This window comes from Cheilinus undulatus, linkage group 3 (genome assembly GCF_018320785.1).
Source record: "Cheilinus undulatus linkage group 3, ASM1832078v1, whole genome shotgun sequence".
Lineage (NCBI taxonomy): Eukaryota > Metazoa > Chordata > Actinopteri > Labriformes > Labridae > Cheilinus > Cheilinus undulatus.
Window position 1 is genome coordinate 40968257 of NC_054867.1, and position 13640 is coordinate 40981896.

The 13640-nt window shown below is 40.0% G+C and overlaps 1 protein-coding gene across 1 annotated transcript in view; it reads left to right on the top strand.

Moving 5' to 3' along the window:
• The first annotated feature begins 292 nt into the window (after nucleotides 1-292).
• The window catches only part of LOC121507014 (cadherin-22-like), a 184413-nt gene continuing 171065 nt past the window's right edge, over nucleotides 293-13640 (top strand). The window contains exon 1 of the mRNA XM_041783121.1: nucleotides 293-523. Coding sequence (XP_041639055.1) covers nucleotides 293-523 — 231 coding nt within the window. The remainder of the gene's footprint in view (nucleotides 524-13640) is intronic.

Sequence of the window (13640 nt, forward strand, 5' to 3'; positions counted from 1 at the left end):
AATCAGCATGACCAACGATGTTACAACACCAACAGGTACTCGGCAGGTGGTAGGAATCCAATATGCTCCATGACCTGCTCTGTATTCAGCAGATAACTTCAGATTATTCCTGAACCCATGGATTAACTTTCAAGTTCTCACACAAGGACCTTTTAAGTTTGCCCTGGTGGAGTTTTATTTGTCAGAGAGCTACAACAGAAGGAATCTTCCTGTCTTCATGAAACTTTTATCTTACATGTAGACCCAGGTTGGATTTCTTTTCTTTTTTTCTTTTACATTTTTTTAAGTGAAGATGGCGACCTTTTGGACAGCGGGAGCTTGTAGATTTTTGGCGGCTCTGGGTCTTCTCAGCTGTTGTAATTTTGGCTGGTGCGAGGTCTCAAGGACTAGTGGTTCGGTCTCAGGGGGGAGTAGAGAAGAACAAGGACCCTCATCGCTCGAGCGGGTAAAAAGAGGATGGGTGTGGAACCAGTTCTTTGTGGTGGAGGAGTACACGGGAACGGAGCCACTTTATGTGGGGAAGGTAAGACACCTAGCATTATCATTTAAATGTTTTCTGCTTGAGCTGCTGCTTTTGAAAAGAGCAAGCTTCAAAAAGAAAGCTGCCTCAGGTGATAGTTAAGATTCTGTCATGACAAACACAAGACTTACACTGTTTTTACTTGTCAGATTTAAAAGGATTCTCATACAACATGTTCACAACCTGTAGTAAAATAAGAGCGTCTGTCATCAGAATGAATGCACCATTAGTGAGAGACGTGTCAGTAGATGCAGACGTGTTTTTATTTAGCAGAGTCAAGACTCATTCACACATGCACAAAGGGTGAGCTAATCTGACAGTATTTGGTAATGTGAGGAAATATACCTGGGGTTGAGGTGGAGGGAGCAATGACGTTTGTAGCATCGCATTGCTGTTCTATTGAAATGTGTTACCTCGTTGAAAAATACTACCAAAGCATTAATCAGTAGCACAGGCGATCAGTATCCCATCAAAGCAAACTTACTGTTAGACCTCTACTAACTCCATATGCATTGTCAAAGTACAAGGAGCAGGGTTTGGTACTCCTATTAAATATGATTTCAGAGGAAGTGTATGTCTATGGTAGGGGTGACCTTAAATTGCTGAGCATTCAGGGATTTTATCAAAAGATCCTCATTTGACCACAACTCTCAGTGTCAAACACCTGCTTATGAAACAAGGATCATTCTATTCCAGCTATGGAGATTTAACCCTCTGTTTCTCCAAAATAATCATGACTTAACGCATGTGTTCTGATCAGTCTCCTGGGCATGTACATGAATACATTTGAGGTGGACTAGCCCAGTTTTTGAGTCTGGTGGAGCAGCAGCATCTTGTCCAAACATGCCAAGGATTGTTCCACATTGCATATAAATGTACAGTATGTGCATAAGTTTTAGGCATGTGGGGTGCTAAGGGTTATCATGTGCCACAGCTTAGGGTAGGAGAGGGGGGAGAGGGCAACAAGAGTCCAGCTCAACACATGTCGACACACGTGCGTTGCTTTACAAGCTAAGGTCAAGCTTGATGGCGTCTCTTTTGTCCCCTAGGACATCCACAGCACAACCAGGGGCTCCCGACTACTGGCCCAGACCTTAGGACAGTGGTTCCCATCCTGGGATCCAGGCATTTATTAGACCACCTGTCATATTTGTCTCAGAGACCATCCAGCATCATGAGGTGCTTTAAGGCAGACTCTTTCATTTTCACTGAGCTCTCCACGTTTTACCATTTTGAACAGGAATGAGGAATTTCAAACTGAATTCACCTGTTTATACCCAAATTTGAGCCGGCTCTGAGAAGTCAGAAATTAATCAAGCATAACATTCAACCACTAAAACTCATTTTTCTGTTCAGGAATGCAAGTAAGTAACTATAATTTGACATATTAATCAAGAAACATTAATGTGCTTTACTTTTTTCATTTTTTTTTTTGTAAATCAGTAAATTTGAAAATTCATGGACAATAATAATAACAAACTTTAGCATTAAAAATATCATTTGGGTTAAAGAACTTCTACATATTGGTGTATTAACCATTGCAGAAACATAAAAAATGGTTTTGGTAATTACCAATGATGCTAATTTTGGGCAGCTGTGGCATAAACCTTACTTTGGTTAGGGTTAGGGTGGTCTAATAAATTAGTTAAGCACTGTGTATATATATATATATATGTGTGTGTGTGTGTTTGTGTGTGTGTATAAATCATAATTAGTAATACAATATACACTGGTGTGTTAGGGCCAACTTAAGAGATAAAATTGGAAAATAATCTTTAAATTTTTTAGCAAAAAAGTCAAAATTATGGTGAAAAAAATCTAAATTGTTGAGATTATTGTCATATAAATTAGTTACAGAAAACAAACTCCAAATTTCAGAGTTTAAATAAAAAAAAAAAAAAGAAAAAACTTGAAACCCAAAAGTTTAAAAAGTCTTAAATTATGACATGAAAGACTCAAAACTTTAAGGTTTTTAAAAATTTTAAATTTACAACAGTGTAAAGTGAGAAATTTACAAGAAACCAAACTGAAAAAGTGGTCTGATTCTGGACTTTATTCTAAGTAATATTCTTGGTTTTGGTCCACGTACATTTATGACTTTTACAGTCAAACATTACTGTTTTTTTCTCATTAATTAACTTTTTTAAACTTGAGAATTTTGGGTTTCCTTATTTTTTCTACAGTTGCCCCATTCATTGACATAATGATGGATAATTCTTATGTCAATAACAAGTGTATGTAAGCCTAATGCTGATTATTGGTCAATGACAACAATTAACACTGATGTGTACTTTTTCCAAATGTGTACTGGAGGGGCTCAGCTTTTCTTAAATATAGGTAGATGGGGTGTAGGGAAAACAATTAGGAACCACTGTCTTATGTCATGTTTACTCGCCACATCCACCCTTGACTCCACCCTGAAGATGTAGATGTTATTTTCTTTGTGTCCCGCTACATCTATGCCTTAATTCAGCCTCCATTTTTGGCCCAGATATGCCTAAAACTTATGCACAGTACATTCATCTGGGAAACAGTTGGACAAACTCTGTCATATACATTATGAGCCAATAAGAGCAACCATACAAAGGATATGGGACACAGCAAACTTAACCAGGTGAGCTCAATAGGCAGTCTCTGTCGTTATTTGTTATCAGTTGGTAATTCAATTGGATGCTGAAGCTTTGCAGGAAAAGAGAACAAAACATTGTTTACTCCATGAAAAGCTTTGGATTTGGTTCTTTGCTCTTGTGTTAATAAAGAAATGTTGCTCAGTTCTGATTAAACTGCCGCTGTAGCTACAACCATGCAGCTTGCACTAAACCCTGCCTGTAGGTACCTCCTTACTTTCCTCAAGTGGCACTGATGTGTGCAGCCATTCTCTGACCAGGAATAAATGTTTTAGCTTGAAGCTTTGCAAGATGGACCCTCATGAAGTCAGAAATGGATTATGGCAAAACCAATGGCTTTGCAAGCTTACGAAATGCTTTTATTAAAGAGAATGTCTGCTAAAGCAGCAACCAAACTCTACTTACAGTATGTGCCCTGAAATGAAGGGTACTAACCTACTGAGATAGTACACTTCATTTTAAGGCACTCAGGTTTGATTTGCTTGAGGTATTTTTAGATTTTCTATTTGTAATGCACAAGCCAGGTTTTACGATTTGCCTGATATACCTTAATAAGCTATATTTGACTTTACACACATTCACTTGTTCAGAATGGAGGTTTTGCAGTGCATTTGCCCATATTTTCCATGTACTATTTGAAGATACAGACTCCTGTCAGCATGCTTCCTGTAAAGTGACACGCAGAGGTTATTTTAGTACATAGTACAATCCCTCCAGTTTGAGTGCAGGAAAGTTCTCCCCACTACAATGACATGGGATTTCATTATTACTGTCTCCTGCTTATCATCCACTTAAGTGGTTCAAGTACTTACTGAGTTAGTCATAGTTCATTCTACAAAGAGGTGCAATAGAATGGCACTATTCTAGTCTAGACTTTTCATTAATATGAATGCATAAACTGACAGCTTCCCATAGAAAGCGCTCTAATAATCCAGTTTACATGACAGAGGAAATGATTATGATTTTGACAGGAAAAATGACTCAAACGTCGCTTCTGGTAAGGAATAATTGGACAGAGCTCCAAATGATTCACTCTGTTGAATGCTGTATATCTGGAAGCAAAATTTGGCCCTGCAGATTTCTGTCTGGACTTCCCCCAGTCCTCAGTATCAGTGTTTCAAATTTGATTCTTCTATTAATAAAGGCAGAATTTATGGCCAAGCTGTTGTGTTAGATAATGAAACAGTGGAGTTTTCCCATGAAAAGTGTCTTCACTGACAGACAACACTTGTGGAAAAGTCCTGGCACGTCAAAGCTGTGAACTCATGCCACTGAAGTAGCAGCCTGTTTGAGAGTAGTGTGGACCTTCAGCTTCCTGTAGTTCTGAAGCACCTTTAAAACGTAGGAGTTCTGAGTTTAGTTTCACTCCTACGATTAGGAGTGCTTCTGTTCTCATTGTTATCTAACAAGCATTACTCTCATCCGCTCTACTTTGGTGTGCTGTAGAGTCTGAAAGTTGTAAAAGTGCACGGACTTCTTATTATGCAAACTGGTGCTTCCTGCTGACACTTCACATGAAAAGCTTTCCAAATGTTAAACACTGATCCACTGGTAATGAAGCTACACCGAGATATGACTTCTAGATGATGCAAAATTGGCTGTTCAACAGTCCGTTCATTGGTGTGTAATGCAAAAGTATAGTTAACTATTTGTGTTACATATTGCTTTTGCAGAGAGCTCAAACTCTATTTACAGATTCTGCACAAGCGGTAACCTCCAGTGTTGAAAAAGAATGCCAGGAATGAACCTGCAGTTCCTTGAGTGTCCACTTGAGGCTGGTTGCAAAAGCCATGGAAGCCACATACACACAAAAATACTTTTTTCTTTTTTACAGCCTAGTCCAGAAAAACAAATTGAATCACTTCTTTCCTGATTAGCTCACACTAGGCAGTGATTTTTTTATTACTCTTATCAGTGTCCCACTGGCTCCATCACTTACATCTAGTCGTCCAGGTTTTGAACAAGCAAGGCAGCCCCAGACCATCACACTACCACCACCATGTTTGACTGCTGGTGTGATGTTCTTTTTATAAAATGCTGTGTTAGGTTTATGCTGGATGCAACAGAATGCACACTTTCCAAAAAGTTCAACTTTGTCTTGTCAGTCCACAGAATATTTCTCCAAAAGTCTTTGGGATCATCAAATGTTTTCTGGCAAATGTGAGATGAGCTTTTGACCTAACTGAGTCAAGATAGGCCTGCAAGTCTTTAGATGTTTTTCTGGGTTCTTTTGTGACCTCCTGGATGAGTTGTCAGTGCAGTCTCGGAGTAATTTTGGTAGGCTGTTCACTCCTGGGAAGGTTCACCACTGTTCCAATTTTTCACTATTTGTGGATAATGGCTCTCACCAGGGTTCGCTGGAGTCCCAAAGCCTTAGAAATGGCTTTGTAACCCTTTCCATACTGACAGATGGTAATGACTTTGTTTCTCATTTCTGTAGATGGTGGCATGTTGTGTTGCCCTTTGAGATCTTTAAGCCTATCACTTTGTCAGACAGGCTCTATTTAAGGGATTTCTTGATTCAACAGGTCTGGCAGTAATCAGGCCTAGGTGTGGCCAGTGAAATTGAACTCAGCTTTCAAAAAAATGTGGTAAATCAGCATTTTGGATTAACTTGGGTTATCTTTGTCTATTATTAAAAAATATTTGATGGGTTAATTGTGACAAAAATGCAAAAGAAAAAAAAAAAAAAGGTAGGGGGCATCAAATCTACGCTCTGGGTTTGGTGGATGCCTGAAGAACTTACCTTTGCCCCTGCACTGTGCCAACAGCCAAGTTTGGTGGAGGAGAGAATATGGGATGGGGCTGTTTTTCAGGGTCTGGGCTAGGACCCTTATCTCCAGTAAAGACCAGTCTTAATGCTTCAGCATAACAAGACATTTTGGTCAACTTTTTGGCAGCAATTTGGGCAAGGCCCTTTTCTATCCCAACATGACTGTGCCCCAGTGCACAAATCAAGGACTATAAAGACATAGTTTGATAAGTTCAGTGTGGAAAATCTTGACCGGCCCACACAGAGCCCTGACCTCAACCCTTTTGAGAACCTCTGGGATAGACTGGAATAGAGATTGCGAGCCAGGCCTTTTCATCCACCATCAGTGCATGACCTCATAAATGCTCGACAGAATTCCCACAGAATCACTCCAAAATCTTGTGAAAATCCTTCCAACCAGAATGGAGGCTGTTAAAGCTGCAAAAGGGGGGCAACTCCATATTAATGTACTTGTGTTTGAATGCAATATCATCAGGTCCTGTTGGTGTAATAGTCAGCCAGCTGTCCATAGAGTGCACTGATCATGTGCACTGTCTGGCCCCAAGAAGATCATTAAACTCAGAAAAGGAGGAAAAGAAGAGGTTTTAAGAGTATGTTTATGCTTCAAATGTCTGCAGCTGTTAAATCCACCCCAAAACAATTAATATTGAAATAGTTTGTTCATTTGTTCTGTTTTTACAGAAATTCACTCGTCAGCCATTATTAGCCAATAATTTGAAAATAAAAGGCATTTAGACTGGCAGAAGTGTTGCAAAAATGGCCAGATAAAGTGTTGAAAAGGGGTTAGAGATTTGCAAAAATGGGTGATTAGTGGCACAAAGGGACACAAATTGGTAGGAAAAGTGGTGAAAAGAAGTTAAAATGTGGCAAAAATTGGCAAAAGAGGAAAAAGGGGTTAAAGTGGATAAAAATGTTGCAAAAAAGGTAATGAAAAGGGGTTAAAAAAAGGGCAAAAATAGATGACAAATGGTAAAAATGGATAACACAGTGACACAAAGGGGATAAAACAAGCAGGAAGTGGTTTATAAGGGTTTAAACAATGGCCAAAAAAAACTGGGTTAAAAAGGCAAAAAAAGGGGCAAAAGGTGTGTAAAATGAGTTAGAAGTGGCAAAAGTATAACAAAAGAGTGGCACACAGGGGCAATAATTGGGAGGAAAATTAAAGAAATTGGTTAAAAAGTGGCAAAAATGGGCAAAATGTGTCAAAAATTAGTTTATATGTTGCAAATTGATCAAAAACGGGATTAGAGTGGCAAAAAATGTTACAGAAATGGTCAAATGAAGTAGTGAAAAGGGGTTAAAAAGTGTCAAAAATGAGTAAATATTGGTGCTAATTCCCAGTTAAGGAGGGACCATTCTCTGGGATTGTCAGGGGTCTGCCAATGTTGTGGGCAGGCCTGTTTCCTTGTGGCCTGCTGCATTAAAGATAACAGGGATATATCTCACTGGTAATGCCTAAAAATGTCCTGTGTTTTGAAAGAAAATACAAATAGTAATCCAAATATATCAATCAGACCAAAATATTTATTAAACATTTGTTTATTTGAAAGTCTGTCAACCAGAGTCTCTCTCAAGACTGAATCTGCCCTTGTGCAAATGTACCTGATGTGCCCTGATATAGTGTATTTAATAGGTGGAGCTTCTGTGGAGGCAGGAGTTTTTGAACACTCCTTTTAAAACTTTATTTTTGTCATGTAGTATTTTTTAAAATCTTCCTAGTAAAGTAACTTGAGATATTAATGACACTTTTTCTTGAAACAAAGTTTCTTTTAGTTGCTGTAGCCTCGCAGTTCCTCATGCTGTACTTATAATTCGGTACTAATCCCTCAGAGATGCCCTTTTTTCCTTGTAGAGGACGACGTCTTTGACACCCTGCGATGCGATTATCGAATGTTATTTTTCTAATCTAACAAGCATGTGTCAAATCAAATGTGTTTGCTATCATCTTGGTGCTATGAGTCCATTTGGGAATATGTCTCCCTTCGTCTTTTTTCGCCCCTCTTTTCACTCACATCCCATTCATCAGCCGTTACTCAAATGAACCTCGGCGAGCTGATGAGAGCGGACAGCGTGTACAATTCAATTGCTTTACACGGGACGTGATATGAAAAGACAGAATATTAATGCAGACAGCATGAGATCGGGCGATGAATCACACACATCAATCACGAGATCCCCCTTGTTTCTAATCATTAAGACATGGAAATTGACCAGCTTATGTTGCATCTGCATATATTGATCTATCTATTCATACAAATGAATGGAGATGTTCTCTGTAGCTGGGCCAGGGAGCTGCAGAATAATTATCCTTTGACTATAATTTGTCTGCCATTGTGATTTTGCTGCATCCCTGCTGGAAAGACTGACAAACAGGGCCAACGGGCAGTAATGTCTGTCTGCTGGGGGACAGGGAGAAATTGAGCGATACATAAGAAGGGAGTGAAGAAAGATGGACGGCTGCAAAGGGAGACAGTAGAAGAAGAGACTTCATACAGTGGCTTGTGAATCATTACAGGACGGGGTGCAAAGGAAGGCAGTAGACTGATATGAAAGAGGCAGAAGGGAGCGAGGGAACAGCTCAGCAGGAGGCAAAGACGGATGATTTTATTAATAAAATTATCCAAAGTTATTGGACTTCATGTGACTAGGGTACTGGCCAGCACTATCAGTGCTTTTAATGATGTGCATGCGTGAATGTGGACGTGACTTTCCAGAGTGGAACTCTCACTCTCACACAGATGGACTCCGCTGGATTTTTGGTATCAACACTTTAATTTGAGCAGCGGAGGATTAGAGCCAAGCAGTGTGCGCCTCTGTACTGGATAATTACAACAAGCTTTTTTTTTTTTTTTTTTCTTCATATTACTTTACTCCAACTCAGCAAACTTGCCAAGCTTGCTCCGTCTCCCACTGTCACTGCTGCTACTCTGCTAATGAAATCAGATTCACCCATAAAGCGGTCACTCGCATGGCATTTAAAGTGGCAGCTTTGGTCAGTACTTTTAGATTATAAACCCTGGTGGACTTAAATGACACAACACTCATTTTTCTTGGCAGCTGCTTTTCCAAAATGTGCAGCAATAAAAGGAAGAAAATTTGGAACACATCCTAAGTGTACTTTTGTGGGACACAGTTGCTTTTCAGCCCAGATAATCCTGAACGGCTGTTGTTAAAAGGCTGAAATGAGACATTCTTCCTCTCCTCAGTCATGTTTCTGTCTCAAAAGCTGTCAGAAATAAATCCATATTATGTGTGTGCATGCTTGTGTGTAAGAGGAGATACTTGTGAATAGCATGTTTTTAGATTCCTGTGGCACAAAATGTGGTTCAAGGGTTTCATGTCCAGTTTCAAAGTGTGTCATGTATCCTTCCAGCGCTATGATCTTTATTGATGTATCTGGCATTGATTTCCTTCGTCTGCCTCAGCATGAACAGGGAAGAAAAAGCCAGTACAGTCCGTGTCCTGCGAGCTTCTTTGTCCCTTTTTTAAACTCTCTGCATTCAACTTTAAGCCAAACCAAACAGATGGTGTCATCATTTTTGTTCACCAAAGCGTCTACATCCTTATGAGGAAAATCGCCTTGATTTATGGTGTTGTGTTTTCTCTCGCAAAATAAGCATACTGAACATAATTTTTTATTTGCTGTTTTGTGTTTCTCTGTAAAACAGGTGGGTAGAGGCATAGAAAGTCTAAAACACAGATGTAGTCTCAGTGCTTTCTGGGACTGAATTATGAAGCCAAAAAAAAAAGTGCAAGTGCTAACCTGACATTCCATGTAGACTGTCCATCTGTGAGTGTTTTGGAAACTGAAAGTATAAGCAGACAAGCCAGAATAAATCTCAGACGGTGACTGCACAAACATTGCCACATTCATTATGGGCCACTTACAGGGGCAAAGACAAAGTGGGCATGTGCAGCTGTGGAGTGAGCTGACCTCAGTAGAAGCTACAGTTGTTAACTCTTACTGGAGCCAGTTGATGAAACAAATTTTCAAGGAAAAAAGGATTGAGACAACCCCAGTATTGCTCTGCATGTTGTTGCATATTACCAGGGGCATGGGAAAATAATATGTCAAAAAAGATAAAGTCCACACCTTTAGTGCGGCGTAAGGTAAGGATGATGGGGAAGCATGGCCTAGGGTAGGGTAGGGTTGCCACAAGCCCCTGGTTATGCTAGGGCCTGAAAAACGCTGGTGACCTCTGGTTGTATTAACAGGGCTGAAAAGGCCCAGATAAAAAAGATGCCATTGAGCTTGACCTTTGCTTGCCAGGTGAGACCCATGTGTCACACGTGCTTTCTCCCCCCTCTCCTGCTCCAAATTGTGGCACACGATGAATCCTTAGCGCCCCACATGCCTAAAACTTATGTGCATGACTGTACATATATCTGGCATGCTCCTGTTTATTATTAGAGGTGATAAGGCCTGAACAAAAGAGATGCCGTTGGCTGCCAAAGGATACACGTGCGTCAACATTTGATGGGCTTGACTCTTCCCTATCCCCCCACCTCCACTAGGGTCCTGTGATGAATCCTCACCACTCTACGCCTAAAACTTTTGCACGTTACTGTATGTCTCTGTGAGTTCTCCTGCCTTGGTGCTCCTGGCAGGTTTCTCACATAAAGGATATAGTTTATAACATCACATTCTCATTTTCACCCATTCAGAATAGCAACATGCTCTATGTTGAAAGTTTACCAGGTTGAATCGCACAAGATCTTTATTCCTTCAGTAGACTGTTTTGGGATGGCAGTGACTGAACAACTGCAGGCATGTTGATGCTTTAGAGCAACTATCAACTGTTTCATTGATCTTTTATCTATAGTTACATACATGAACAGAAATGTCCAGTTATGTTGAACCTGCCACTGTTGCGACAACTGAGTTAATTGGTCCACCGGCAGCAATTGTTTACTTGGTTACCGTGCAACTAAACCCCACCCATAACTATTGCAATCTCTTTCTGAAGCCGATCAAGAGAAGAGCAAAAACATCTTTTCCTCCAAGAAACTGCTGCTACCGCTGCATTGCTAATCTCATCACTGGCCCCCATTGTTTACAGACTTGCAGTTCAACTAAATGATGACTGTAGATGCCACCTCTGTCTCAATAAAATTGATCAGTACCAAGCAGGGGTGGAAAGTAACTAATTACATTTACTTAAATTTCTGTAATTGAGTAGTTTTTGGGGTACTTTTTTAAAACCCCTCCTTTTACTTCTACATGAGTAAGTTTTAACCAGAGTAACTGTGCTTTTGCTTGAGTACTATTCTCTTGTACTTTTTCCACCTCTGTTGACAACACAGTACAGAGAGACCTAAAAGTGTGGTTTTGCAAAGACTTAAACAATCAATTCAGGCGGTTTTACACTCACTCTTAGCTGGCAGGGGGGAGGGATTGGCTGGTCTAATGTATTTACTTTAATAGTAGAGGTTACAGTAGATATGATTGTTAAAGATGTGCTGTAAACATGCCAATAAATGCTACACGCTCATCTCTGAAAACTCTGACTTAATCCCTCTCCTGCTTAAGTCCATAAGTTCAGGTGCCCTCCAAAAGGTTGGTGAACCAGTAAATGGCTGCTTTTGTTATAATATACAAAGATTTCCAAGCACTGTGTACTGAAGTTGTACATACAGCACCGATTATGCCCCTTGTGACCTCCGATGTAGCCCAGAACTGAAGTGTAATGTACAAAAAAAAAAACCACTTTCAATGTGCTTTTTGAGATTACAGGCCAGTATGTTTTATTCCACTGCAAGGAAACCAGCTAATTTGTCTCCCTCACAGTTCTGAAGCTTCTAAACTTTAGTAAAAGAAAAAGCAGTTATATATCAGATAGGCTGTGTGTTTGTAATCTAACAAGCAAGTTGGGGGCAACATTAACTGATGTGCAGTTTCCCTCTTGCTCCCTTCCTCCCTCTTTAAATCTTCCTCATTTGCAGTTATTTTTGCATAAAAAACACGATCATGTGTGCCAATGGAGACATGAACTATTAGAGGCAACATCCGTTTTTTGCACAAAGCTGTACAAATGTTTTTTTTTTTCTGCAGTAAAAATTGCTGTTTCAATATGGGTGTAACTGGGACTGTAGGGTTTTAGAGCCAGCCTCAAGTGGACACTTGAGGAACTGCAGGTTTTTACCCTTCCACATTGACTTTATATTTTAACTTTGAGGGTTCCTCTGAGTCAGAAGGCTCTAACAGTGAGTTAAAATGGAATGATACTTGTTTGGTTATTTTCTGATTCATTATAAACTTCCTGTTTCAAATAGAGAGCATCTGTGTGTCATCATTTAAATGCTAAGTGTGCGTTTATGAATGACAGAAACAGACAAGCATTTGTCCATGGTCACAGCCAATCAGACAACAGAAAAATGCTCGCACCACGCTTGTTTGAGCAATTCTCTCCGTCGTTATGATCCAGGCTATAATTAGTCAAATCTAGGTCTGACTGTAACAACACCACACGGCTGTCGTCAAAGAGGAACAAAACCGATTAAGGTTGAAGGATTGGAGGAAAAAAGACAAACAGGACATGGCATTTAAGGGAAGCATGCTTCTCTTTTTAGAGGACAAGAAAAGCCTTTTATTTACCCTGGTGTTTTTTCATAATGTCATGTTATGTTGCTATTTTTTCCCATCCGCTCCTCTCTCTTCTTCTAAGTTCCTATAGGTCCATCTCAAATCACAGTAACATCACTCACCTCATTAGCAATTCTCTTCTTTTCTCCCTTTCACTTTCTTCGCTTCTTTTCTCCTTCCACTCTGCTTCCATTTACCCTCCCCTCTCCTCTCCTCTTAAGTCTTTCTCACCCGTGGTCTGTACCCTTCCTTCCCCCTACAGCTGTCTCCACCTAGGCAGTCTCTGATACCGTCACCTTGTTAACACTTTGAAGCTGTTAAGATCAGAGAGCTTGACAAGCTGCGGTGAAATGTGGCGGGGCCTACTCCTGATTACACAGACTTAAATATAAGACAGCCAATTTGCTCCCTGCTTTGAAAGCCTCAATAAACCGAAGACTCACTGCGGCCCACGTTCTGATATCTTCACTGGAAGTGTAAAATCTCACTCCCTAAATGTCTCCCTACCCTTTTATTTCTGTTTTTTTAATCTATCATGAGAGGCTGGTTCTTATTTACTTCTCCTGCAGATATTTAAGTTTTCAAGATGTCAAATTAACTCCTCTCAAGTACATTTATTAAGTTTGTAGATACTTTTAATGCACAAAAGAGCTGACTCCTTAATAAGAAGGAAACTTTCCATCCCCTGCATGTGAGTCATATGTCATCCCCTCTAGCAGGTTAGCTAACGGTGACAGCTCGACACTTTGCTATGACCTAAAGGTGAACCTGACAGGGCATCAACAACCTCACCGTCCCCTGAGTCACTTCACAGCCCTCCACTGTAATACATGAGGCACTGCTAACTACAAGTGAATCATAATTATTGCTAAGCTACAGGAAAAAAGCATGTTTTAATGAGTTAAGAAGATAGATTTTGCTTTTTTCAGCCATGCTTTTGTACACCATGTCAGTCCTTTATTCATACTCCTAATGCATATTAAAAGACTGGCCTTGAAGTCATCTCTTTGTAGTGAGAAATATATTCTAGATGCTTCTGCAGCCAAGTAAAGTTGGAATGCAAGTGGAAGCCACTAACTTCCTGAAATGAACATATGGGTAAATGAGAATGGTTTTAAAGCTCCTCCGTGGCGTTTT